The 27,979-nt window shown below is 46.9% G+C and overlaps 1 protein-coding gene across 1 annotated transcript; it reads left to right on the plus strand.

Annotated features, from left to right (window-relative positions):
* The first annotated feature begins 313 nt into the window (after positions 1-313).
* On the plus strand, positions 314-27,928 carry TRAF3IP2 (TRAF3 interacting protein 2). Its single transcript, XM_054173991.1, is given in 14 exon segments — positions 314-355; positions 2,163-2,601; positions 6,367-6,442; positions 8,827-8,929; positions 11,120-11,161; positions 11,164-11,206; positions 11,436-12,191; positions 15,979-16,168; positions 18,684-18,856; positions 20,236-20,324; positions 22,026-22,094; positions 24,005-24,121; positions 25,259-25,333; positions 26,928-27,928. Coding segments are annotated over 14 exon segments (2,361 nt in total). The 3' UTR covers positions 27,075-27,928.
* The last annotated feature ends 51 nt before the right edge of the window (positions 27,929-27,979 follow it).

Here is a 27,979-nt window from a genome sequence, read left to right on the forward strand (position 1 = left end):
ATGTTACACATCTTTTGTTCCACTTGGGTGGCCTTCTTCTCTCCTTCCCCCTTCCTCTCGCCCCATTACTCACCCACGCAGCTCCCCTCATGCTATTCTAGACGTGTCACTTCTGAAGGACTACACACCCCAGTTCTGTGGAGAGTGGGGGCTCTGTTAATTGTCAAATGTTGAGTGGGTAATTATCAATGGATGACTAATTGGAAGCAAGAGGGAATAAAATAGGTATTACTTAGCTTCTGCTCTTAATTAAGAGGATGCATAATGCTGTGGGGAAAAATCTTAACAAATGGCAGGAGGGATTTTTGTCATTATGCAAGCTTTAATTAGAAGCATTGCACAAGCTAACATCCAGGTACTGTTTTCTTTCCTTCCAGGTGCCCTCTCCAGGGTGTGACTGAAAAATGCCAAAGCAGGGTAAAAAAGAAAAAAAAAAAAAGTAAGTGGAGAATATTTTTTGTAGACATGTGCCTAGCAAGACATGGAAGAAAGCCCCAGGTTCAGGCACAGCACAAAAGCAACAAGGGGCAACCCAAATGCTGAGAACCAGAGTGAGAGTGCTGTGTGTGCTGTGCTGAGGCAGATGGGATTAAATACTCATTGCAGTGTCTCCAGGTTAATTCACAGCACCAGTGTTAAAGCAGAGTAACATGACAGCTCTTTATTTGAACACTAAATCATCTGGAAGCAAAACCACTCCTGATTTAGTTTTCTGAATATATAGATGTGGTAGGCAATACAAGAAGTACATTCAGTACTCACAGTCCCTTCCTAACCAAAAAAAAGAAATATTACAAGTCCTGAAGGATTGGGAATAACTTAGTGTTAAAAAAAAGTCCATGTTAGTTGCCTTGCCAATGAAAACACTCATCCTGCACTTGAATATTTATCTGTACTTTCTATGAAGGGCCCAAAAGGATGTGTCACACTCTGCTAGTAAATAATGTACATACAAGAGAGAAACTCTAATGAGTTCAGAGTGTGATATAGCTCTCAGTCAAGTCAGTAAAAATAAATAAATAAAAGAAAAAGAAAACAAAAGAAAGCAATTAGGATGGCCTGAGTTTGGGGGCCAGAAAAGGCTTTTGAAATGCTGAAATAAATCTGGATGGGTCAGACCGTCATGGGGTTTCTCTGGGAGGCAGGTAAGCTCAGGATGCAGGGCGTCACTACACTGCCACTGATACAATTGTGTTTACCGCCGGGCTTGAGAACACACACTGCTCCCAGCTGCTTGAGTTTTCCATCCAGAGATGTGAGCAGTGATTCCCTGACAAGAGGACAGAAGTGCCTGGCTCACAGCTGCACCTCCTGGCCTTGAAAAGGAGCTGGCAGAGCAGTGGGCACCCTTCGAGGGCCTGTGCCAGGGAAGGAATGCCGGGCAGCTGGCTCCCGCCTCTGCCCCAGGGGCACAGGAAGGAGAAGTGGTGGCACTGCCTAAGCAAGGAGCTCGGGGATGGTTTAGATGTCCCTGCACACACGGGCTGGTCGATCAGATGCTGTGACAGCAAGTGGCGGCAGCCCATGGATGCCTGAAAGATGAAGAGCCGTGCACAAGCTCCAGCCAAGTCAGACTCCTCTTAGGGTTAAACTGAGGGAATGTAGGCTAAAGATCAGGCAGAGCTTCTTGGCAGGGAGACACACTGAATGGGGGGTCAGGAAAGCGGTGTCGGCTGGGGGACACAGCTCTGACCAGTGGGCACAGCAGGGACCAGGCTGCGGAGCCTGGCACTGTGGCCATGTACCAGCTGGTGTGGCTTACTGGGGCTCTTCAAACCCCACCGTGCCCCCATCAGCAACGTGCTGCTCAGCTGTCAGGAGCTGTGCAGCTGCCTAAGGGTTTCAACGTGTGGGAACAGCCAGCTTCTGCTCCTTGAGGGCGCAGAGAGAAAGCTGGAGCTGTCTAGAAGTCTAACCTAAAAAGAAAGGAAAAGGAGAAAAAAAAAAAAAAAAGAAAGAAAGAAAGAAAGAAAGAAACAGACAGGAAATCCCTTTTTGTTGTTCTTTATATAGTTCTTACAACCACCATGTGATTGGGTTCAGTAGCCTGAATCACAGCTGGTTAAGCATTTGGCAGCGAGTGACCGAGGACTGAAAGGGAATGGTGATTTCCCGGTGAGGCGCACCGGTGAGGAATCACCCTGGGCTTCCCCCACGGCCAGCTGTGCGCCGGGCCGCTCCAGAGGCAGCCCGGGGAGAGGCAGCCCGGGGAGAGGCAGCCCGGGGAGAGGCAGCCCGGGGAGAGGCAGCCCGGGGAGAGGCAGCCCGGGGAGAGGCAGCCCGGGGAGAGGCAGCCCGGGGAGAGGCAGCCCGGGGAGAGGCAGCCCGGGGAGAGGCAGCCCGCCGCGGCGCCAGGCGCTCTGAGAGAGTTTTGGGCGTCCAAGTGTCACTCCCCCGCCGAGGCTCTCCCGCCACCGCCAAGCCGTGCCGAGCCTCTTCCACTTCCTGCTGCCGAGCCAGTTCTGCCGCTTACCTGGGAGAGGCCGGGAGGGTGTCGTAAAAGCAGGCGAAGGGCGGCGAGGAAGGAGAGCCGGGGAGCGGCGGGGCGGGCGGGAGGCCCAGCAGCCCTCCCGCTGTGCTCGGCCCCCCTCAGCCCACAAGGTAAGCGCTGTCAGAGATGCTGCCGGTCTCGGTCCCTGCTTGTAATTAGCTGTTGACCCACTTCTGGCTCTCTGGGGTTGGGTTTTGTTGGGTTGTTTTTTCCTTCCTTGCTCCTTTTCTCCTCCTCTCGTCTAACGAGAGCCTGAGTTTTGCAGATGGCTACAACATGTTTTAGCCATTTCGCTGCAGTTTTGTTGTTTGTTGAGGTTGGTTTTTTTCCTCTTAAAGTCGGGAGGGTTTGGGGGTAAACAGAGGGAAGGGACACGCCTGGTGTCGAAATGTTGGCCTGCTGGCTTTACGTAGCGGTGCCTGGCAGCCAGGCCTGAGCCCGCTCCAGCCCTGCGCCACTGGGCAAGCTCAAGGTGGTTTGCTGGCCCACGGCTATTCTCCTCTCCCTTTCCTCTCTTCTCTCCCCTTCTTTCCCCTCCTCTTTCCTCTCTTCTCTCCCCTTCTTTCCCCTCCTCTTTCCTCTCTTCTCTCCCCTTCTTTCCCCTCCTCTTTCCTCTCTTCTCTCCCCTTCTTTCCCCTCCTCTTTCCTCTCTTCTCTCCCCTTCTTTCCCCTCCTCTTTCCCCTCTTCTCTCTTTTCCCCTCCTCTTTCCTCTCTCCTCTCTTTTCTCCTCCTCTCCAGCTCCCCCTGGAACCGGGAGAAGTGGTTGACAAGCCTGCAGAAAGCAGGACCATAGATCCCTTTTGTGCCATCCTCCATGACATTGGTATGGAAACAGTCGGAGCAAGGCAGTAGTGTTTCTTAGGATAAAAGCAGCTGCATAAACCCCGCTGCCATTTCCCTGGTTGTTTCAAGACATGGGTTTTGTAGGATTAGTGTTGGCTAGGCAGCTGGAATGGCAGATCTGGGCTTGCTGGTCCTTGGCTACCACCACTGCACACCAGACCAGAAATTCATGTTTGCTGCAAGCTTAGGTGGGTTCAGGCTGTGTTCATACCATCTCAGACAGGCAGCAATGCCCAGCCACCACCAGACAGGGCTGTGAACCCCACAGTAGGTGACATTGAAGACAGAAGTGCAAGGGGCACAGGCAACAGGGCTGTCCCAACAGCTCCTGGCAAGCATCTGCCAACTGTGCTGCTGCCTGTGGTGCCATCAGCCTCTGAGGTTGGCCTTGCTCTTGCTGAACACCAGCAATATCTTGAAGCATGATGTTGGTCTTTTTTTGTGGGGTTGGGTTATCTTTTTGTCTTTCTAAGGCCAGAAACATGGCATGTGCAGTTCTGGTGTCTGTGTGTGCCAGTGCCCTCCACTGTGGCTTTTAAAGTGTAGCAGAGGCTACACATCTGAAAGAAATACATTCATGCATGTCTGAAAGCAAGTGAGAGAAGCTGCTCTCACACCAGCTGAGGAAGATGGATCAGGTCCCCGAGGCTTCCCTGCGCCCTTCCACCACCCGCACACCCTGCAGCCCTTGCCCTGCAGAACAGGGAGAGCAGTTAGGGACTCAGCCCTGTGAAATGCTGCAGGTTCTCCCTTAGTAGGAAGTGAAGGCTTCAACATAAGGCAGGAGGCCATGGGAAAGCAGGCTAGGGAGATTCACACCCTTCAGGGTTGTCCCCCCATCCAGTCACACTCAGCTAGCCCAGATTTTGTGCCAGGATTTTCAGATGTCCTGGGGCTGTGGGATCTTGCAGTTTGTGGGTTATTCAGTGCCTATGAGAGTTTTGTCAGCATCAGAAGTGGGTGGGAAGTAATTTCTGGAAAGCAAACATGCTTTTAAGGTTATCTGAGATCATTGCAGGCATTTTCATATTCCACAGATATCTGAAGAGTGTCAGGGAATGCTGCCTATGTGTGAGATGCCTGTTTGGATCCTACTTGAAGGTGTTGCTCTTCCAGTTTCTTACTACTTGTTGCCTAGCATTCCAGTTACATGAGTACTGAAGTCTACACTGAAGAGGCAAAAAATATCAGGTCTATACTAGCCTTTGCAGCATGGGTTGCCCAGTGAAGCGACATTAGTGCTGCAAAATCTGCCATGCAGGGAGGGCTGGAAGGATGTTCCCCTGGCTCATGTAGTCCTTCATGCCATGGCTGCAGAAAAAATGTAAGATCAACTATATGGTCAGTGTGGAAGAGGAACGTTGCTTCTGTATTCTTTTACTTCTTTTTTCCAAAAGCCATAAAAATAAATATTCCCTGCCCTAGAGGGCTTAAGATCTGAGCTAGGAAGATGGCACATTGCTCCAGTCTTCTCTCTGGAGGGTACCCAAGGGAGAGGCTAAGTGCCCATGGTGACAGCAGCCAAAATTCTTCATGGTGAAGTGTGAAACTCTGGAGTTGGTATTTCCTTGGCTGTGTTTATTTAGGTTGTAGACTCAAAACAGTTCCCACATTTGCACTTGCTCTTCCAGGATTCATCTCTGACATCTTTTTTTGAGGAAAGTTGTGTCTAGTGTTTGTGTAGAGAAAGCTGCACTTAAGGCAAGTGTATTTATATACTTTTATCTGACCCCATGGCAACAGCATTTGTTGCAACCTCAAGCTGTACATCTGTCTCCATTTAGTCAGTTTTGTCATTCAGTGACCTCCTGAGAGGGGAGTTGGGAAAAGGAAAAGTAACCTGTGGGTTGAAATGGAGACAGCTTTGATAGAATAATAATAAACACTACCCTACCCCCTAACATTAATACAAAGTACACAAAGTTATGCTCAGCCCAGGCAGTGATGGTGAGCCGTGCACTTCCCAGCAGTGGATGCTGGATGTTGAGCACAACCCCTAGCAAAAGCAAGACTGACGGCAAACAGGAGAGCAGACCTTGGGAGCAGTATCAGGGGCAGGACCCTCCAGGGATAGTGACCACTGAGGTGAAGAGACCATGCCTAGTAAATGTAAATTTATAGTGAGTGTGATGTTTATGGTATGGAATACTTCTGCTGGCCAGCCTGGGTCAGCTGCCCTGGCTTTAGCACCTGGCTGGCTCAAAACTGCTGAAGACTGTGATCGCTATGGAGACCTGCATACCATGGCTGTCCATGAACAAAAGCAAAGTGGCTTATTAACTTTGTTCTTACTAGCTCAGGTGCTGCAGCGTTCTCCAAAACCACAGCTTTCTTCAACAGAATTTTGATTCTGTGATTCTCCCCCAGCAAAACCACAACAACATCCTTGTGGCAGACTGCAAATTCTGCATCCGCTTGCTCCCATCCTGCAGATGGATATCAGCAGTACCAAAGACCTTAAAGGACTCAAGCAGAGTTCTGTCCTCACCCCTTGTGATCTCCCCTTAATCTATACCCTGTGCCACTTCAGAAGTGCCATGACCAGTGAGTAACAACCCCTTCCCTTGTGTGTTGTGCACCAAGGAAGGTGAGTTTCCTTCTCATGCTAGCATTTTCTTTTCTAGCAGTGTAGGCAAATACAAATTCAATTAAGAGAGCCAAGACATTTTACCCCTTTCTGGAAGTGACAGAGAGCACAGCTGTGCCTGCATTGCAGAGTCTCTCTTCTGTTTCTTCATGACAGAAGTTTCCTAATCAAAACCAGATAGATGGTTCAGTGTGGTTTGGGACAGTGCATCCTGGCAAGTTGTTGTGCTGGGAAGCAGATGAAATACCTGATGGATTTTGCAATTAGCCACAAGAAAACTGCACATAAGAGCCCGAGCTCAACACCTTTCCTCTCTCTGACCAGACCCTGACCTTTCTTGGACAGTTTTTAGGGAACTTTAGGCCTTGCTTCCAACTTGAGTGCTGAAGTCCAGCTCCACTAATCTGCAGAAGAATTTCTTCTTCATTTATGCTCTTCCTGCAGCTTCCCAGGAGCAGCCATCACCAGCAGCTGCCAACTGTAAGCAGGAAGGCTGGGCAGCCTCCCTCCCAGCTCCCTGGTAGGAGCCCTGGAAGAACTTCTCCAGGTGGGAAGCCTCACAAGGGAGCAGGATGGGGGTTTTCCCAGGAGCCTGGGTCACTGAGCACCCACACAGGAAGGTTATTTGCTGAGTTAATGCACATTGAAGCGCTGGATGCATGAGCAGCAGAAGGAAGAGAAGGAGAAAGGGTGATATGAGGAGCTGCCTCAACATTTTTGAGAGCAGCCCGGGCCTGACTGCTCCGTCCCTTTAGGAAGGGCCTCTTCACTTTATTACATGCAAGGGCTCCAGCTGGTTATCAGTAATCTCTGCATAGTCATAGGTGCAGGGGGGATATTAACTTCGTGAAGCTTTCTGGCAGTATCATGATCTGACTTGAAGCTGCAGTGCCTTTGAAAATTACATTGGGCACAGCCTATGCTCTCCAGCAGTCTCTGTGCCAGAAAGGGGATCAGGCTACAGGTTTTGGAGGATGTTTCAATATGCTAAAGCATTCCTTTACCCTAATGCTTCGATGTGGGAGACCTAAGCTTTGGTGCCCTACGCATAACTATGCTTGCAGGATAAGCTAACTAGAAAAGTCAAAGGAAACCTGATGAAACTTTGCAGCGTAAGGCAACACAGAATACCAGGATCATGGACTCAGTGTTGGGTTTTTTCCCAAAAGCTGAGGATCTTCAGCAGAGCAGAAACAACATCCTGAAGCACTGCTGTTGGAAGAGATTTCCGAATCCTCTGTAAGATTTCCAGCAGCGTGGGGATTTCTCTCGGGAATTCCCATCCACATACCATTGCCAGCATTGCTCAAAAAGTGTTCAGCTTGTCCTGGGCTTCATTTATTCTCAGGGCCATCTCTACAGACAGAGCCCTGCTGTTGTAACAGCTTCTATCTCCAACTAGAGCTACTGAGGGAGGAGGAGGAGGAGGTCGTTTTGCCTCCTTTTTAACCAGATGTCTGTTTTCACAGCTGAAGCCCTCAGCTCCCCCATGTCTCCTACTTTGGCTCCACAGGGATTGTGCATGGGTATCAAAGCTCAGCTGTCCTGCAAGAGAGTCTAAGCAAAACCATATTTAAAAAACCGAGAAGTTTTGCAGGTAAAGCCAGCAGTGATGGAATCAGATCTCTCTTCTGTCTGACCACATTATTTTTACTGAGATATTTGAAGTGATTTTTGTCGTGATGTTTAGCTCCTATTGCACAGGAAGGAAATAAGGCTGTCATTTAAATATTAAGTTGATGTGAGAGATAGAGAGGCATTTATACTCACAGAGGGCTAAGCTAATAGGAAAGACATTTTTAAACCTCTCCATTTGAAGAGTTTAGTAGCTGAGCATTTGCAGTACAGTTGAACAAAGCCATGATATCTCCTCCAAAAGGCAGAGTAAATATGCTGCATAACAAACTTGAAGGAAACAAGTTCTTTTCTGCCCATGTTATGCCTTTCATTAGCTTCACTCAGCCTGTGCATGATCCTTTTCACAGAGAGTCAGAGGTTAGCAATGGAACTGAAAAAAAAAAAAGACCAAAAACTTCAGAGGTTGTAGGCTCCAAAGGGATTTAGTAATTTTTAAATCCCATCTGACACCCAGTCCAAAACCCTCCTGAAGTCAATAGAGAGATTCCCTCCACTGAACTCTGGACTGCATTCTTGCTCTCTCCACAGAGATGTCTTCTTGGCATGGTGCTAAACTAAAGGCTGTTGAATATAGAGGATCAGAACTCAAAGTTGTCCTGGTTTCAGTTGAGAGAGGGTTCATTTTATTCCTAGTAGCTGGTACAGTGCTGTGTTTTGGATTTGGGGGAGAGTAATGTTGATTACACACTGCTGGTTTAGTTGTTGCTAAGTAGCCTTTATCCTAAGTTAAGTATTTTCCAGTTTCCCAGGCTCTGCCAATAAGCAGGTGGAGAAGAAGCTGGGAGGAAGCACTGCCAGGACAGCTGACCCAAACTAGCCAAAGGGATATTCCATGCCATAGGATGTCATGCTCAGAACATAAACTGGGAGAAATTGGCCAGGACAGGTCGATCACCGCTCAGGCATCAGTCAGCAAGTGGTGAGGAGCTGCATCGTGTGTCACTTGTCCTTTTCTTGGGTTTTCTCTCTCTCTTTTCATCACATTCCTCTCCATTGCCATGATTATAATAGTTTTTAAAATTATTGTTATAGTTTAGTTATTGTACTCTTCTTTTCTCAATCCACAAGTTACACTCTGGGTTTGGGTTGTCCCCATTCTCCTAGGCGTGGGGAGTGAGCCAGCAGCTGCTGATTGGGGTTAAACCATGACAAAAGTACTTTGTAGCTTTTTTGACCTGGCTACTTCAGAGACCATCCAGGAAGTGTCTTCGTGTATGAGGCATTGCAAGTTTGTTTCTGAAAAGTCCTGTTTGGCTGTTTGCCTAGGATTACACCTAATGAGAGGGGTGCTCAGCTAATGTGTGTGGCTCATGAGGTGGAGCTGTACCCCAGTGCCCCATCGCTGAACTTGTGCTTTGTGATCACCAGGGTGAATTTAGCAAAAGGAACTAGTTCTCTGGAGATGCTCAGTAGGTGAAATAAGAGTTTACAGTATGATTGGTGCAGCTCAAGTGTGTGTTGTTCATCTTGCAAGCAAATGGATGGAGATGTCCACAAGTTGAAACATGCTTGATGAGTCAGTTCAAGGCCAGATGATCCCAGGGTCAGGTTTATAAAACTGTTGAGAGGAGCAGATGCCGTGCAGGGAGTTTGACACCTGATCTTCACAGGCACTTCTGAGTCTGGCAGGGGACCACTCAGCAGCTTTACACCCCAATTGATGTAACTCTGACTTGCACTGTGCAGTCCCAGTGAGTCACTGTCATGGGGCAGCCGTCATTTAAAGTGCCATCTGACCAAAGGTCCTGGGTAAATGAGACTGCCAGCACCACAGAGGACAGCATGGCACGAGTCCCGGTCATGGCCCTGAGCTGATGGTGAGAGCTCAAGGTTTTCCCTTTCCCATCACACCAGTTATGGCTGTCAGAGCACCGTGACTCAGCAAGCAGAGCTGGCCCTAGTGATGTGGCATAGAGGAAAAAGGATGCAAACCACAGGGAGAGATGTGTGATGGTGCTGAGCTGACTGTCAGCATTTCAACGCTGGGAGCTTGTATGGGAAGGAGCTGGTTTGGCACCAGCCCCAGCGCTCTCACGCAAGAGCCTGCAGCTGTCAGAGCAGTCTGGGTGGGTGCCTCCAATAACTGTGCTCAGGACTTGCCTACGTGGGGAAATTTACCCCTTATCCCACTGCAGTTATCCCAGGATAAATCTCCCTGTGGACATGCTTGTTGTAACGTGAGATACATACAAATATTTGGTAAATCTTCTGCAGAGATGAGTTTTTAAGTTACACAGAGGAGATTTATGTTGCAGCTCAGCAGCAAAGCACAGCTTTTTATCCTGCTTCCCAGCAAATAAGCCTAGGTTACACCCAGAATTTTCTATGCCAGAGGTGCTTTTAGGGGCAAATATGTGTCATTTTTTTCTGACCAGCATAAATGTAAAGCCTCAGTCTTGCCCTACAGCACAGGGCACATCATTTGCTTTTACAGAGTTGCTGTGGGTTACAGGGTAAAGGTTGTGGCACTGCCTTATACTTCCCTGTGATCCTATTCAAGTGTTTTTAATTACTGTGGTCATTGTTCTTCATTTGAGCTTTCTGTTCAGGATGCTGTGATTTAAGTTGGGAAAAATCCTTAGTTTGCTAAAATCTCCCCAAACTTTCTTTACCAAGCTTTCAAGGCAGATTCTGTTGCCAAACATAATGCCCATCACTTGAGTGCTTAGTGCATTCTTTGTTAGCTCTCCTGCTTGGGATTTTAGTTTCTCCAATGTGATAGAAGGAAAATAGCTGGGGAAATTGAGCATTGGGCTTGTTTCTTTGTACTCAACAGTAACAGACTAAAATTTGCTGGGAGCAAGCTAATCAGCACCCCTGTATGAGGATGAGGATGGCTGCACTTCCTGAAGCCCACTCAGCATTCACCCACCACTGCTGCTGTCATTCTGAGTGAAGCTGGAGCAGAGGCATCCATCATCAGGGATCATTTGGCTGGAGCAAATGTACTGACAGCACGCCCAAAATAAAGTGATAATTTTGATGTTCTGATGGAAGGGGAAAAGATCCAAACAGTAACTAACATCTCTGAATTGTCTTCTAATTTTCAGTAATTTGAAACAACAGCAGCCATGTGGTAATGGGCTGGATGAAGTGGTTTGATAAAATCAGCAGCAACACTTAGGAGACAAGCTTTAGAGTTGAAGTTACTCAGCTAGGTGTGTGGTGAAGTTTAGATCCAAGGCATCAGTGTGAAGCTGATTGGTATTAGAAGGTCCAGAGTGAAATAATTGCAAGTGATTGTATTCCCTGGCATGTGCCTGAGCCAAACCTCCAGACCTAAGCAGTCTGCACTTTTGACAGGTGCAGAAATTACCTCTGAAAGACAGTTCGTGTGCTCTTACCCCCTTGAGAGACAGCTCATGTGCTTTTCCTTGCTCCAGCCTCAGCAGGAACAGTTGAGTTCCAGAAATCCCATAAAAGCCTCTGGTTTGCACAATGCAGTTTCCAGAACTCTGACCAGTATTTCTTTTCCAGTCTCTCAGATGGAGTTATTTTAGGGTTATTGCCTGTGTGAAACCGTACCACGTTCACAAGAGTCCTTTCTCTTGTTTTCCAGTTTGCTGGGAAATCCTGGCCTTGCAGTAAGGCAGCTGACTCTTGTTTCCAGTGTGACTTCAAAACTTGGAAATGGCCTCTGTGTCAGGTTAGTCCAAACTGTAACTCTGTGCTAACCTTCTGCTTTCTTGCCTCACCAAAATTCAGCCAGATTTTTCTGGCTGTTTTCTTGCTTCTTTCTTTGTACAAAACCTTGACATTCTCGAGAAACCTTACTGTTCCTCAGTCTTCCAGCTCACAGTCACTGAGGGATGGCTGACAGCAGGTATTCCTCTGTAGTGCTGTCCCTCTGAGTATTTCTTCTCCCACTTCTTCAGGCACTTCTGTGGGGCGAAGCATACCGGTAGAAGTGGATGAGTCCATGCCGTGGTCCCCATTTCCTGAGCATGTCTTGGAAAAGGATTTGCCGCCTTCTGGAGATGATGTTGAGGATGAGGAGTCCCAGAGACCATATGTCACTGGGATGCCTCAGCCTGTGGCTGATCCATCATGCCTCTGCAGAGCACCAGCACATCATCAGTCAGCACCATCAGTAGAGCCAGACAGCAGCTTGTGGTCAAGATATACCAATCCTGATGGAGATGGACACTTCTGTCCCCCTGGTGAATCAACAGCTGGAGTGGTTCCCTCCAAGATGCATCCTGTAGCTGTGGACAGACCAGACATGCAGCCAAGATCACAGCTTTCAGCTGACACCAAGCACAACTCCAGTAAATCAGAGCAGAGCTTGTCTGATGCTCCTGAGGTCTCCGTGGAGGAGAGCTGCCAAGGGAGTACACAGTCACAGCAACCCTCAGGAAGCAGACCCCCGGCAGAACTGGGGAAGGTGGACATGGGGTGCGACTCCCAGTCACAAGATGTCATGGGCATCAGGCACCTGGAGCCTCCCTTACCACTGGTATCTGTGCTGAACTCCCAGGACCTGCCAGGACCACTGATCTCCAGGGAGTTTTTAGGACCTGAGCAGCAGCAGTGCCCTATGTGCCAGCGCTTGCCCCATCCCAACGCCTCCTCGCAAGCCCATGGCTGCTTTGGGCACCGCTGCCCGGTGGAGCAGCCCCTCCAGGGTCCATGTGAGTAGCACTGCTCAGCCCACAGGGGTATCCCAGCCATCATTCACCAAGCTACTGTTTTCTTACTGTACTCCATGGCAATGCACTGCATGCAATTATTAACCTTTTTACTTGCAGTGTGTTCTATATTTCCATATTTTAGGGTTCTGTAGCCAGACTCTCTGGTGCAGAACCACTGAGCCAGATCAAAAGTTCAAAAGCTCACAGTTCCTCATCAATTGAAGGCTAATAACTTTGCCTAGAAACTAGCCTTTGTCAGTCATGCTGAGCAGACACAGCCTTCTCCCTGCTGTTATTTCATATTCTAGTCATTTCCTTCCTCCTTGCATCAGTCATTCAGCAGCCTCCTATACCAAGCTAATTCCTGTTGTTTTCTTAAGCTTTCCTTGCTCCCACTTGGGTCCCCAAAGTGCAGAATTTCCTGCTGAATCAGGATGGGAGGGTACCCTTGATGTTTGTCAATAGTATCTCCCAGCATTGTGACCAAACTGACCCATGTGTTCTATTTCTGTGTGAAAAGAGCCACCACATCCATCATCCTCATATATTTTTTTTCCCTGTTGTCAGCTCTAAATGAAAGCTCATTACTTAAAATGGAGCCCTCTCAGCTGCTGGTGATTGTATCACTGAGAACTGGTGTGACTCTATCAATATGGGTGTTTTGGCTCTTGGAGACTACACAGTTTACAGCCTGCTGCTAATTAGTATTCCTTTGCAGTCTCTGAGATTTTTATCTCTTATGAAGTGAGCTTTGAACATTCAACAGCAATATCATTGTTTTAATATAATTTATATTACATTAGACTCATGAGACCCTGACCTGTTTTGGGCTGGCTTTGTAATAAAAAGCCAGTTCTGATAACCCTTTTTGTTGTTTTCTTAACCTTCTCTTGACTCCACTGCATTTTGAGGAGTTTTGTCATTCCAGCAATGTGCTCTAATTAGGTATGTAAGAGAGAGGGAGTTCCCAAGCCTCAGTTTGCACCTCTGAGCTTGGGACTTTGTCAAGGGGAAGGGGCTGCAGATTAACTTTCGTCAGTGTCCACAGCTGAACTCTTGCAAAACATCCTCTGGTTTTCTTTCTGTACCTTCTCCTTTCAGTTCAGCTTGAAGCAGACAAAGGCCTAGTTGCACAACACCCCTCAGTGTTTGCCTCCATTTACCTCCTCCACATGCAGGCATCGTGAGAAGTAGGACGTTCACTGAATGAGGCCATTTTGTTTTAAAGCAGGAACTCTGAAAAGGCTTTCTTTGGAAAAATCACTACCATTTCAACCATATCCAGAGGGCAAAAAGAATGAAATAAACTCAGATGGCTAGAGCAGATTTGGGCAGGGCCAAGAGGCTGGCAACAGCACTTCTGTTTCTCACATGGCCGGTACAGCGTAAATCACCTCCTGACAGCTCCTTGTGCTTCAGATAATCGCTGGGCAGTGGCAACCCACAACAAAGCTCTGCAGATTGTGTGTTGCAACATGCCTCACCCAGCGAATAGCAACTGTGCCCATAGGCTCTGAGCTGGCTCTGGACACCTGCTATTTGAGATGCATCAACAGAAGTGCTTCTGAAGTGAAAGAACTGCTCGCAGCAGTGCTGTGCGCCATGGGACTGCTGGCTGCTGGGGTGTGCAGACACCAGCGCTTGGCTGTGCCGTGTTTCTGTGCAGCCACCAAAACACTGCAGCATCAGACAGATCCAAAGGAAGCTGCTGAAGCACTGGCCTAAAAGCCTGGAGACCAAACTGAATCTCCCACAGCCCTGCCACCTTCCCTTCTCATGTTTGCAGATGACACCAAGTTATGCAGGAGTGCTGATTTACTTGAAGCTAGGGACACTCTACAGAGTGACCTGCACAGGCTGGATTGATGGATCAAGGCCACTTGTATGAGGCTCAACAAAGCCAAGTGCCAGGTCCCACAACAACCCTATGCAATGCTACAGGCTTGGGGCACAGTGGCTGGAAAGCTGCCCAGTAGAAAAAGGCCAGGGAGTGTGTGTCAAGAGCTGACTAAATATGAGGCAGCAGTGTGTTCAGGGAGCCAAGAAAGCCAACAGCATTCTGGCCTGTAGCTGCAATAGTGTGGCCAGCAGAAGGAGGGAAATGATTGTTCCACTGTACTGGATACTGGTGAGGCCACACTTCAAATATTGGGTTCAGTTTTGGGCCCTTCACTAGAAGAAACACATTGAGGTGCTGGAGCATGTCCAGAGGGGCAATGAAGCTGGTGAGGAATCGAGAGAAGCATTGTGAGAAGAGACTGAGGAAACTGGGGTTGTTCAGTCTGAAGAAAAGGAGGTTGAGTGGAGATCTCATCACACTCTACAGCTACCTGAGAGGGGATTTTAGCCAGGAGAGGGTTGGTCTTTTCTCCCAAGTAACAAGTGATAGGATAAGAAGAGGTTGCCTTAAGGTTCACCAGGGGAGGTTAAGACTGGATATTAAGAATAAAAATTTTCACTGGAAAGGTTGTAAAACATTAGAACAGGCTGCTGAGGAAGTGATGGAGGCATCATTCCTGGAGGTATTTAAAAGATGTATAGATGTGATGCTGAGGGACCTGCTTTAGTGGTGACTTGGTAGTGCTAGGTTAATGGTAGGACTTGATGCTCTTAAAGACCTCTTCCAACCAAGATGATTCTGTGACTCTTTGATGTTGCCCAGTCACGATTTCATCAGGAATCTCTTTGCAGTTGCTTGGTTGGGGATGTTTTTTAAGTATCATCTCCTGTAATTGGACTTTTTCATCAGAGCTTTGTTTTCCCTCTCTTTTAAGAAATAAAAAAATGAGCCCTCATGGCTGCTAGGAAGAGGAAAGCATGACCCCAAAATAGCTTAAAGGATTAGAAACAAAATCTAGGGGTGGAGGAGGGAGAGTGTTTGAGTACTGCAGCTTTCAGAGCCTGCTCATAACACCATAATCATGCAGTGCTAATAAGCCCTGCCAGTCTGGACTTTGATCTGCACACAGCAGCTTGAAAGTGCACAGAGCTGCTGCCTAATGAAAACTGCAGGCAGAAAGGCTGAAAAAAATAGGGGTGGTGGTGGAAATTCCTTTTCCCTGTTTGGGAAACAAACAGTTTACCATGCTTTCTCTTTCAGTTTATGCCAACAGTTCCCCTGCACGTTAGCTATTAAGCAGCATTCTGTGTGCACGGCTTTGCAGAATTACTGGAGCAAAATTGTTGCTTTGGGCTTCCCCTGCAGCCTCCTGGATAGCAACAGGAGCAGCAGCAAGGCCTTAAAAGGTCACTTAGGCAGAAAATTCGTACGGGGTGAAGCAACAAACCAAGAGATTCTTTTATCTCTTTTTCATTTACAATAATCACAGTCTGTTTAGCCTCAGCGTTGCAAACTGATTTGTTCCAGGACTTTGCATCTCCTTTCAGGAGAGCACCGAGATGATTCATTTGCACAAGTTAGTGCCAAAAAGAAACTTAAAAAGGGGGGGTGGAGGGGTGGGGTGTTTAAAAAATAAAGCAGCTGAAAACACTGAGGTGTGGTAAGTGCAGGGACAAAGCAGCCCTGAGTGTTTAACTGTCGTGCAAACAGCCCAGCCCAGCCCAGCCTGGGAGCCTGAGCCTCGCCATGTGTGAACGGGAAATAAGAAACTTCAGATTGTAGACCCTTCCTTAATCGGGGTTTAAGATACCTGTAAATGCCTCCAAACTGCTCAGTTTCCCAAGACATGAAGGGAGGACGTGCCTGGAAAGGAATAAACACAAATTAAGGCAAAAAAGTCTTGGCTGAAACGTTAAGTTGCTGTCTTTTCCTTTCTCACCCTCCCAGATGGCAGAGCTCCTTACCAACGCTTCGCACACATATCACAACCGCTTCCTCCCGGCCCTGGGCCTTGCATCCGAGTTATCCGCCCGGCCCAGCAAGTCATCCCCAATTACTCCAACTTTCCTCCTCCCAAGGGCACTGCAGAGCGACCGCCCCAGAGGATGTGCTCCTCCCCTGGTCCTCCTCGCTTCCCGTAAGTATGCCTCGAGGGGTGGGTTGCGTGTGCTGGGAGCTCTGATTTTGGTGGACTTTCAACCAGCAGCTGTGATGCTTTGCAGCATGAGTGTGCCCAGGCTGCAGGGGTGCCTGCAAGATGCTGGGTAGTTGTCTTTATTTGCTGTTTCACACTCAGCAGGGGCCTGACCTTACCCTAGAGAACTTCAAAGCCGGATACTCGATATGTTGTTACTGCACACCCTGAAACGTGTGCCTTAAGGAAGTTAAACACTTGAAGGTTAAAGGGATGAGGGCTTGAAAAATATCTCAGTTGAAACCTTAGAGCTTTGCTGAAGAGCAGAGGTCAATTTGGCAGTTCGCTGCAGGCTTCAGCTTTATGCTGCACCAGCCTGGGACGCCTCAATCATTGGCTTCCACTGATTTCCTTCTTATCTCTTCTGTAGTGCAGAGAAAAAGGGAGAAAATCTGGTCTGCCACTGCTATCTCTCCCTACATTGCAGTTTGTAGCCTTTTCTCTGCTGTTTCATCTAGTAATAAACCATGTCTAGCACTTCTCAGCCCAGGCTTTTTGACTAGATTTCCAATCTTAATTTACTAGGCATTAGATCTGCCTCCTTATAAGGACGTTATTGACAGATAGGCAATACTGTCTCTTCAGGGCTTTCTCTGGACTCAGCTACCTGAAGACAAATCAAAGCTTCAGGTATTGAGGACAGCTGAAATCAGGCCATTTTTATTTAAGTTCCACCATGCTTTCAGAGGTTCTGAACTTCCAGGCATCTGTGTTTGAAAATGTCCGCTTCCATGACATGCTCCTGGCAGAAAACTGGGAGAATAGTTGGGACAAAAGAGGGTGGATAACTGAAAAGCCACACTGCTGTGGCCTGTGAATTTAGGGTCTGTGACAGAAAAGTGTCAGTGAGATGAGGCAGTACCTGCAGCAGAGATTGTTGCACTCAGGAGTTTGTATGAGTTTGTGGGGGTTGGTCTCTTCTCCCAGGCAACCTGTGACAGAACAAGAGGACACAGTCTCAAGCTGTGCCAGGGACGGTTTAGGCTGGATGTTAGGAAGAAGTTCTTCACAGAAAGAGAGATTGGCCATTGGAATGTGCTGCCCAGGGAGGTAGTGGAGTCACCATCATTGGAGGTGTTTAGGAGGAGACTGGATGGGGTGCTTGGTGCCATGGTTTAGTTGATTAGGTGGTGATGGGTTGGACACGATGATCTTGAAGGTCTCTTCCAGCCTGGTTTATTCTATTCTAAAATGGAAAAGTACTACTTTGCAATAGTAACATTTCCTAATAAGTAGTGTATTTGTTAGATAAGGTGAAGTGTTGGGAAGATCTGTAAATTAGCCCCAGGGTAATTCATTGGGGTTTTTTTGGCTGCTGCTGAGGTATTTGTTGCTCTTCTTGCTACTTTCTTCTGCTAAAAGAAATGCAGAATATGTGAGGGCTGTCCTGCGGCTGCGTGGCTGGTGTTTCCATGCTGATTCCAGGAACAGCAGTTATATGCTGGTAATATTTGCCTATAGAGTATTTTGTAACAGAAAACATCTGTACCAAAATGAATAAACCAAATCTTAATGTGACAACAGAAAACATGCTGTGACCAGCCTGTCATCATTCATTTAAGGAAGGCGAAGGCAAAGGGGGAAAAAAATGGAGTGGGCTTGATTGACTAAACATCACAGCTCTGTGGGGAACAGCTCTTAGGGAAACCTAACACTTGACCAACAGATTCAACCCAGCAGACTCAAAGCACACCTCACATAAAAATCTCTACAGTTTCCCCTTCCTATTGGCTTAAACTATGAAGGCAAAGTGGAGTAGGACAAGAACAGCTAAACTTGCTGAAATCATCACCTTCCCTCCCTTTGTTACAATGGAGAAGACGTTAGGCAAGGTTATTGTAGAACTCCCTGGCAGGACAAATCCTCACTGGGTCTGCTCTTGCTGGTCAAGTAAATTGTCTTTGTTCTCTTCAGCCAGGCTCTGAGTTTTGTCCAAAACTGGAGACACTCCAACCTGTGCCAGAGCTGGAGCTGGAGTAGCCTTGTACACACATTTTTCCTAATCCCCACCTTGTGCTGTGCCTCCAAAGCTGCACAGAAACATTCTGAGAGCATCTAAGGTGCCAGGAAGCACCCTTTAGATAATGGGAAGATGTCACCCAAGTGCCACCCTGCTCCCATACATGCCTAAGAAGCTCCACAACAGGGCATTATTTCTCTCCCAGAAACAGCCTTTGCCTCTGCTAATGGCAAACTGAACAGCTTTCAGCTATGAGCTGTATTTACTTCCTCTGGCTAATGTTGCTTCTGCAATCAACTGCTTCTTGTGGCAGGTGGTCACCAAGGTATCTGCTCAAAAGATGTTGCAATAACTAAGTAGGAATGTCAAGCCAAGCATGTCTGCAAAAACCTTACCTAGTTAATATGCAGATAAAGTTCTTAGTGTGTTGTTAAAAAGCAATCTCAATTTCACCTGGAAAGAAACCATTTATAAACCCTGACTTGCTTTGCTTTGTAGAAACCAACTCTACAACCAGCTACCTGATGGTCAGATGCCCCCCCAAGCCTGTGGCCCAGATGAAGCATGCTGTTGTCCTGACAATTTTCCTTCTCCAGCTGCTGTCCCAAGACCTCTCAGTAACCCTGCAGCAAAGGGAACTCTGAGAACCAGCAATTTGCCCGAGGAGTTGCGTAAGTGGTTAGCAAATTTGTTCTGTGCAAGATTTTACAGCACAGCCTGACAGCTTTAGGTGGGAAAGCTCTGGGGGTGGGAAGGCAGGAGGAAAGACATTAAGACACAAAGGCAACAAGAAAAGAAAACACTGAGTGTTGCCACATCTGTAGGGTATGAGTGTTTGTGTTTGGTGGGAGGGAATCGTTCCCTTGAATCCTGCAAACATAATTGTCATTAATTGCTTGTTGTTTTGTTTACAAAAAATAAATACCATTTAGAGTGTTTTCATGACTTCTTGCTAAACAGGATGTCCCTTTGAGGCAGGAGGCACTGAAGCTTACAGTAAAAGACTAATAACAAACAAAGCCTTAGGGATAAAGCACTTCTGCCTGTCTCAAACCAGACAAAGATGTTGAGTCTTGACCTCAGTTTCTCCTTGACGTGCTGAGTGGAGAGAACTTTAGGCTGGGAGCCCATGCTGAGGGCTGAGGGCAGCACAGGCACTGACTGAGGTGCTTCTCCTGCCACCAGCCCCTGAAACTAGGTTTCAGCAAACTGTCTTCCTCCTAGCTGTGCTGGCTAGCAGGTGAGGTATACCATAACTAAGAACTCTCCACATCTCTCCTAAAGTTTTGATTTTTCCTTTGCTCTTCATTTTGTGAATCACCTTTCAAATCCAGACAGCTGCATATCTCTGGCCTGGGGACAGACTCTTGGATAGACTCTGCTTTATCAATTAGTGTGTCCTAGATACAGGAATTGCTGTGTAAAATTGTGTCATTTGTGACACATGCACAGCTGGGTTTGATTAAGCAGCTGGTTTTCTCTTTCCTTGCTAACTAAAGAATCCCTTTAGTTAGTTTCTTTAATTAGTAAAAAATCTCCTTTCATGATGGCAAGGACAGCTGAAGATGTTGGTGTCATCTGCCACCCATCCTGCCTGCACAAGGGGTTAATGCTGCTGTAGGGTGAGGCAGCAGAGCACCAGCAAGGGCTTCTGCAGCCCTCAGTGAGGTTTGGGGGAAAGCTGTGCTGGTTACAGCCGGTGCCAGTGGCACGAGCTCTGAGTGAGGGCCCAACCTCCTGTATGCCAGAGAGTTGAGGAAGAAGCAGCTGTGGCAACAGGGCAGGGTGAGCAGAAGCTCAAGTTACCCTCTACAGCTTCCACAGCAGTACTTGCCAGCAGCAAGGCAGTAGAGGCTTAGATTTAGAGCAAGGTTTCTGTACAGGGGGTTGAGTTCAGCACCAAGCCACAGCACCATCCACATCCTTTTTGGAAATAATCCAAAGAGGCACAGGTGAGCAGAACTCCCTGGTGGGAAAGGAGGGTTGTGAGAAGTCTCACCTTCTGAACGTTGCATTTTAATGCATCACATCTCCATATGGACTCTCCTAGGCAAGGTCTTTATAACCTACTCGGTGGATGCAGCAGTGGAGGTCATGAAATTTGTGAATTTCCTGCTTGTAAATGGATTTCAAACTGCTGTAAGTATTCCTCCTGGAACAAAATTGCTTTAACCAAGGTAGGAAAGTGATGCTTTTCTAAAGAGCAGAGGCCAGACACCGTCCATTTCAATGTTCTGTTTATCACCACGTTTTGCAGGTTAAAAGATACAACTAAAATGAACTAGCCTTGCCTTTAAAAGTTGTGACTTAAATGATCTGCCTTTTTGTTTCTCATACTATTCAAAGCATAAAATTGTGTTAATGTGTTAGTAATGACCTTGGAAAACTTCATTTTGTGGCACCAGATAGCAGATGGGCAATAGTATGAGGTTGTGTGAGCTATTCCATTAACATTGTCTCTCATTTGAGCTGTAATGTCAATATTAAAGAAAAGGTCACATTCATTTTCACCCCATCCCAGCTTTTTTTCCTGCAGTGCCATTACACTGTCAGTTCTTCACATGTCACTACCTTTCTGCTAAAAAATGCTCTAAAATCAGTGTATTTCACCCAGTTTCATGAAACAGCCCATCTCATGTTTTCATTGGCTTTCTTGCATTGTTAAATGGGATTCCAAAATCTCTGGCCTGAAAAGGTCTGTGTCCTACTGTCTAATCCCATAAACCATCCAGATTTTCATTTAACTTCTCCTGAGTTTGCTTCATCATAATAGCCCTAAGGGAACCATCCCCAGAGGCTCTAGGAGTCAGTGTTCATCAGAATCTTGATTCACATTTTCTTATTTCAAGTGCATGTGCTTTCTGACCCCTCAGCCTTCACTCTTTGGCTTCAGTTCAGGAAAGCATTTAAGCAAGTGGCTATCATTAAAGTGAACAAGACTCACTGGGGGGCTTTGCACATGCTTATTTATTTTCATGAATCAAAAGATTTTTTCCAGACACTGTAATTGTACTTCTCTCCAGCAGTTCTGTATTATGCCCAATTCACGTGAAAGCTTTGGGCACCACAGAGGTAGGGATTAGAAGGCTCATTAACAGCACCTTTGCTGGACAGGCAATTCTTGGAGACTGATGCAGAATAATAAATGCAGCAAAATAGCCCCAGAGTGAGGGAACAAATATGCTCTGTGCTTTCAAAGGACTTGAGAGCAGAGCACGATTCTTCTGTCAAAAGCTTGGAGAAGTTAATATTTACTGCATCGATTGCCAGTTGCTGGGCTTACTGAATGTGCAGGGAAGTGAGTGGTGCTGGTTGTATCCAGCCCTATGAAGTCCTCCACCCACCTCTCTGCTGCTGCAAACTCTGGGTATGCAGTGTCAGTGACCTGGCTGACTTCCAACCACACAGCCTGACAACTGAGTTCAATATGAAGCTAAAACTTGACACAGCTCAGTATCCACCTTTGCAGCCAGACAAGAGCGGACATTTGCAGCCATACAGATAAAGAAGGTGGACAGCCGCTTTGCAAACTTTGCCTGTTTACTCTTTATGGGCATGGTTTGTTCCTGGTTCCACTGAGGAAAGAATGATGTGGGAACTGGGGAGACAGGATGGCAGGCCAGCTGAACAGGAGCCCAGCAGTGTGCCTACAGCACCCCCACTCCACCTGCCAGCAGTGCCTCTCCACCTTGACCAGCCTGCAGGGGAAGTTGTGTCCCTTTCCTAAGGGAATTAGACATGCACATTAGGAACTAAGGAGCAGTGCAGGTGCCTTTGCAGTGCCACCACATGGGAGGAAAGATGAAAGGATGCTCACCACAGCCCCTCTCTCTTTTGCAGATTGACATCTTTGAGGATGCAGTGCGTGGCATTGACATCATTAAGTGGATGGAGCGCTACCTAGGTGATGTATGTAAAAGCAACTTCACTTCTTCATGGCAGAGGTGACCTGAGGAAAGTGGTTGAGTTATTCTAATAGCAATAGGAGCAGAATCAAAATTCAAGACCCTGCTGTTGTCTTCCATATCCCTATAGAAATGGCAGAGGCCTAGCAGAGAGAGCATAGGGAGATCTCACTCACTTCTATCTTCTGGTCCCAAAGCTTTTTCTTTAAGCAATGAAGTGCTAATCTGGCATTCCTGCCAAATTCTAGTGTGGGCTGTTACATTCATCCTGGAGCTGCCATTGGACAAGTTGTTCCTCCATCTCATTTTTAAATAGTGTTGTTTAGCTGTGCTTGGTTAAAGCTTTATCTGTATTGCATAGTAGTGGCTCATGTTCATTGTAGCTTTTATATTGGTGCCTAGAATGCTGAGGGGTTCTTCTGGAGAAACCATCCTATATGCAAACTGGAGATTGGTATTCTGTTAGTCAAATAATGGATTTGCTCTCATCACCTTGTATCTCTCTAAGCAGTTAAATAGAGATTTATGTTGCTGCCAGTGCAGTCCCTTGCAGCCACAGCTTACTCTAAAGTTTAGCTGAGCATAGCAGCTCAGCTGGACAGAAACTGGAGATTCTGTTGCTCAACACATGCCCTCATGGGGGAAGCCAGGTGAATTTGCTCTTGCCAAGAACATCATCATCACTGAAAATACAGACTGGCAGATCACCTTTGGGTGCACAATCAGTAGGAGAGACCAGGATGTGCAAAGAGCAACTCCCTGCCACCACATGAGGCTCCTTCTGTGTCTACCTCCCCCAGAAATGTTTGTTTGCCTCCACTGTCTGTAGAGGCAGTTTCTAAATTCAAACCCCTTACACATGTGAGGAAGAAGGGGCTGCTTGGACACAGGCAGGGGGATGTGTGCAACTGGCCATGTCTCTGCAAACCCTCAACATCTGTAAGTGCTTACATGCATGTCAGGCACAAGCAAAAGTAATTCTGGAGTATGTTAAGTCTGTGTAAGGGATAATGGCTCCTTACCGTATTTGACCCTGTGGTGGGGCAAGTTCCCTTGATACTGCACAGAAGGAAAGAGTTAATTAGGTGCCAGGCTGACTATGAGCCACAGACTTGGAAGCCTTACGTAGCCTGATGTGATAGGGATGAAAGACAGGCCCTAGGTAAACACAAGCAGGAGGCTTTCATCTGCTGAGCCTCTTCACTGCCCCACCATTAAGGAGCAGACATTTCCCAGATATGAAGGATGGCCCCTCTGTGGAAACCTGAGCTCACTGGGGGCCTGGGATTAAACAGGTCACAGGTAGAATCCAGGCTGTCCCAGAAAGTCAAGGAGCATTTCCTTCTGCCCAGTGCAGCAAGATGGGACAAAGCTTCTAGGTACTCTTAAATCTGCCCCAAGCCATTTGCAACAGCCCCTCCTCTCTGCACAGCCCTCCCCCTCTGCACACTTTGCCACTAGGATCAGCAAGAAAAATCATTACTGTTGCCAAGAGCCCCAGATGTAGCTTCCGTAGACCCCTGCCTTTGGTGGCTTTATGTGTGAAAAGCCCTAGATGGATAAATGGATGCACTTTTGCATAAGCTGTTGGAAAACATTTAGGTCTGAATTTGAAGCTCAAACTTTCCTCTGTGTGTACATAGACACACTGATAAAAAGTAGCTTTTTATTACAGGGATTCCAACTGTAAACTGGTAGCTGCTGATATATCTCTTGACATTTAGATTTTTCTATATTATGAGATCTTGAGAAATAATGAGGAGGATGAGTTCCCCTGTATTTCCTGCCAGGATGAATGAGACCCTCTGGTGTTTGCCAAGAACAGAAAGATCACTTAAAACACAAACTGGCAGATTTCCGATCTGCCTCTCCCAAACGCGCTGGGTTTCATCGCAGTGCTTTTCTCCCCGACAGAAGAGCGTGATGATAATCATAGCAATCAGCCCAAAGTACAAACAGGATGTGGAAGGGGCTGAATCCCAGCTGGACAAGGATGAACACGGCTTACATACCAAATACATCCACAGGATGGTAAGCGAGGACGTGCGCTTGCCGGTTGACAAAGGCTCCGTCTCTCTCTCTCGCAAGACAAATCTGTCTCCAAATGGCAGGTTCTTTGCTTTGTTTGCCCTAATCCCCACAGTTAAACACCCGCTCTGGAATTCATTAATCCTCCCTCTCATCAGCTCCGTATGCTCATTAACATCTGCTAAGAGGTTCAAGGGAGAAAAATCCTATTCAACGTGCTCATCTTATTCTCCATATTCTTCATTGTTCAGTGGGGTTTTCCCTCCTTCACCTTCTCGAGCCTTTGTTGCCCTGTCCTGCGCTCTTACCCAGCAGCGCCTGACCTATGAGCCAGCCCCTATTGCTTCAGCCATCCTGTAACTGAGGTCTTTTCTGGGGCAGCAGTAAGGCTGACTGGAAGGTGGAGTTGTAAAATGAAGGCCAGAGCTGCACAGAGGGGCTCCTGTGGAGTGCAGGGTAGCAGGGGACCAGCAGGGGTCACAGATGCCCATCTCTGCAGTCTACCACAGGATGGATATTTAGCCCAGAAGGGCCCACAGAGCAGTGAAATGCTTCCTTTCTCCCTCAGTTGGCAGTTTGCTGTCTATCTCAGTCTATAACCCATCTGATTCCCCAGTTTGATCCTGCAGTCAGACTTCTCAGAAGCTGTCACTAATAGCTGGGCTCTCAGCAGTTGTTTACTGTCCTTACCATCCCTGGGGTGCCTGTGTTCAGGGACACGGTGGACAGGCCAGGTCCCAGCTCAGACACGAGTCACAGACTGGGACACAGAGCTGGCCTCCAGCTGAAATCTTTCACCCTGTTGGAGACTTGAAGAGGGGCCTTAGTCAAGTCAAGCTTCATCAGTTGCAGTCAGATTTCATGGGATTGCAACTGCAGCTAAACCCACAATTATTTCACACTACAGAACTAAATGTTCAAGAAACGCTGACAGATCTTTCCTGTACCCTTTCTTTAGCAATGAAGAATCAGATTAAGTGGCCAAACACAACAGTACTGAGTCCACCAGCAACAGATCAAATCACTTAAGAGCAGAGCAGTTTAAGTAAGCAGCAAACGTTTTTGTGCAGAGGATTCAGGTGCACGCAGAGACAAATGAGTTTGTCCTGACAATAAACCAGGCAATCTGTTCTATTCTAGATGCAGATTGAGTTTATACAGCAAGGAAGCATGAACTTCAGATTCATCCCTGTGCTCTTCCCAAATGCCAGAAAGGTGAGATACATGCATGCACGTATTCTTGTTGCATCATTAAGCACATATTACTTTGATCACAGTGCACCAGATGAAATCTCAACCCCCAAACCCTCAATTTCTTGCTTCTTAGCATCCCAGTAGTAATATTGCAAAGCTGCACTTTACATGAAGAGTTTTGTAAGTTTATGTACATCCAGATAAAAACCATTTCACCCACAATATAAATCAGTGCTTAAATCTATTGCTGCTGCTGAATGTACAACTAAAACTGAAATTGTCTTGAGCACTGAAGGAATTTAAATAGGGAGAAACAACCTATCCAGCCAGCATGCTTTTTATATTAACCCTTTTCTAATCTTGTCCAGATGTGATGCTGATGAGTGAGATGGGAGAGATTTATGACTGATGTGAAGTGAGGATCTGGAAGAGGGTGGCTTGAGAATATAAAAATAAAGGGGATGATAAATATTAAAGTACTAGGCTGTTGCTTGAACTTTGATGAGCCCATCAAAGGCAAGCTAAGATGATTTTTTTTTTTAGGACTTGCAATTTCATCTGCTCTCTGTATTGGTTTTGAAGATTCATTAGAGAATAAGTAATGCAACAGATTCCCCTTGCTTCTTCCTCACTCTGAAAGAATCTCTTGGATTTATCCAAGGCCAAAACAGTTAAATGCTTCAGTACCAGTTGAGAATTGCACTCTTCCCCAAATGTGGAATGGATGCGTTGCATTCATGGTCACTTTTTGTGGCTAGATGCTCTGTGCACTGTTGGGTAGCTGCCATTTTACCCCCCAGGTACAGCTGCATGTTAAAAGATTATGGAAATACTCTTTGTGTTCCTTTGGATGCTCAAATTTTGGAACATGAGTCAAAATTAGACATTCTCAATGATTGTAGGGCTGTGAGGTCCCAGTGCGCTTGTGGATTGGAGCGTAACAAAAGGCCATCTAATATAACCTTGGTGGTCCCAGCTTCATTGTGTTCATGGGAATTAGCCAACCCCTTTGAAAAGCTGCATCTTTCCTAGGATGCAGGAAGTGGTAGGGGTTTGACCCTGCTAATCAGGAGATGCAGTAAGTAGCCTCTCCACAAGCTCAGCAGTGGCTTCAACCTCCTGCTCAGCAGGTGGCCAGAGGACACCACGCTTGGCAAAGGAGGGTGCAAGGGGAGGGGGGAGAGAAGGCTACCAGGATGAAAAGTGCTATTTCCCTATTGATTCTCCTCTGAAGGTTGGGCATGTTGTGTGGATCCTTCAGCAGCTACTAAGGTGGTGGCCTTTCCCTGGCAGGGGCACTGAAATGTCTCCCTTCTCTTCCCAGTGTTTATTTTCACAAGCCTTTAGATGCCTGTCAGTGAGATCAGACTCCCTTTGAAACATGGTGAAATTAGCCAACCTGATGGCAGAAAAGAGAGGCAGGCAAGCTGTGAGATCACACAGAGTTCATTTATTTAGGAACCCAAATACCATTCTGAAGCCAAATTAAAATGTGCCTAGAACAGACAAAACGAAACCTTGCTTGGTAGGGTCTGATGGAATCTGCAAGATTCTGGTAGAGATTCAGGAGGATTTACAGGATTTTGATAGGTTTTTTTCCCCCCTTATTTTTCAGGAACATGTGCCCACCTGGCTGCAGAACACTCACATTTATAACTGGCCAAAGAATAAGAAGAACATCCTTCTGAGGCTGCTGAGGGAGGAGGAGTACATCGCCCCTCCAGTCGGACCTTTACCGACGCTCCAGGTTGTGCCGTTATGAAGGCTGTTACTTAAAGTGCACCACAAGTTGTTGTTAAGGGGTTGTTCTTGGCAGGGAGACAGCCCTCTTCCAGATGGCTCTTTTTGATGACAGAAGACACTCTTTCTGCTAAAGCAATTGGTTGTCTTGGGTAACTCAGGCTCGGCTTGTAACCTCTACCATGTTCAACATCTATTTCTGAAGCTGATGGGGTCCAGAGCACTCTTCTCTAGATCTTTAGATAAGCTGCAAATGATAAGACTGCCCAGTTTCATTTGAACATCTGGTCTTAACATGCTCCTTTATCAGTCCACACAGCAAACAAAATACCAGAAATAATGTTGCAATAAGTGTAAAATAAAAATTGCATCCTCCTTTTTGCTCAGGGCTTCTCTGTAAAGATATTCCTGCTTTGGATAGCATTAGCAAACAGCCAATCTGTATATACACCACTAAATACATTTGCCTTTTGTAAGGCAATCTTACAGACTGCATCAGCTTTGGGTTTTGTTGGGAACAATGGAGAAATGGTAACTGCCTGGTGGGTAATGCAAGTTTTCCTTGGCCTGTCTTGCACAAAGACACTTTCTTCAATTAGAATACTTTCAAATCTGAAACCTCTGGAGTTCCATTTCTTTACAGCTTGCCCCAGTGGGTATGGGTGTGCTGGCAGCACCATGGAACACTACAGGATATTCTAGAGCAGGCCTTTAGCTTCATCACTGCTCCTCAGCCCTACTTAAAAATGAGGACAATTGGCATTTGGAAAGCCAGCAGCTGCTGAGAGGAGTAACACTGACTCCTACGACTTGTGTGCAGTATGGAACAGTAAAATCATCGAAGACGTTGGAGAGCCACGGGGTGCTGGCAACCAGGGAGGCTCAGTGACATCACCAGTGCTACAAGTTGAACATTTTTTTTTGCAG

The sequence above is a fragment of the Dryobates pubescens genome, chromosome 28 (assembly GCF_014839835.1).
Source record: "Dryobates pubescens isolate bDryPub1 chromosome 28, bDryPub1.pri, whole genome shotgun sequence".
Lineage (NCBI taxonomy): Eukaryota > Metazoa > Chordata > Aves > Piciformes > Picidae > Dryobates > Dryobates pubescens.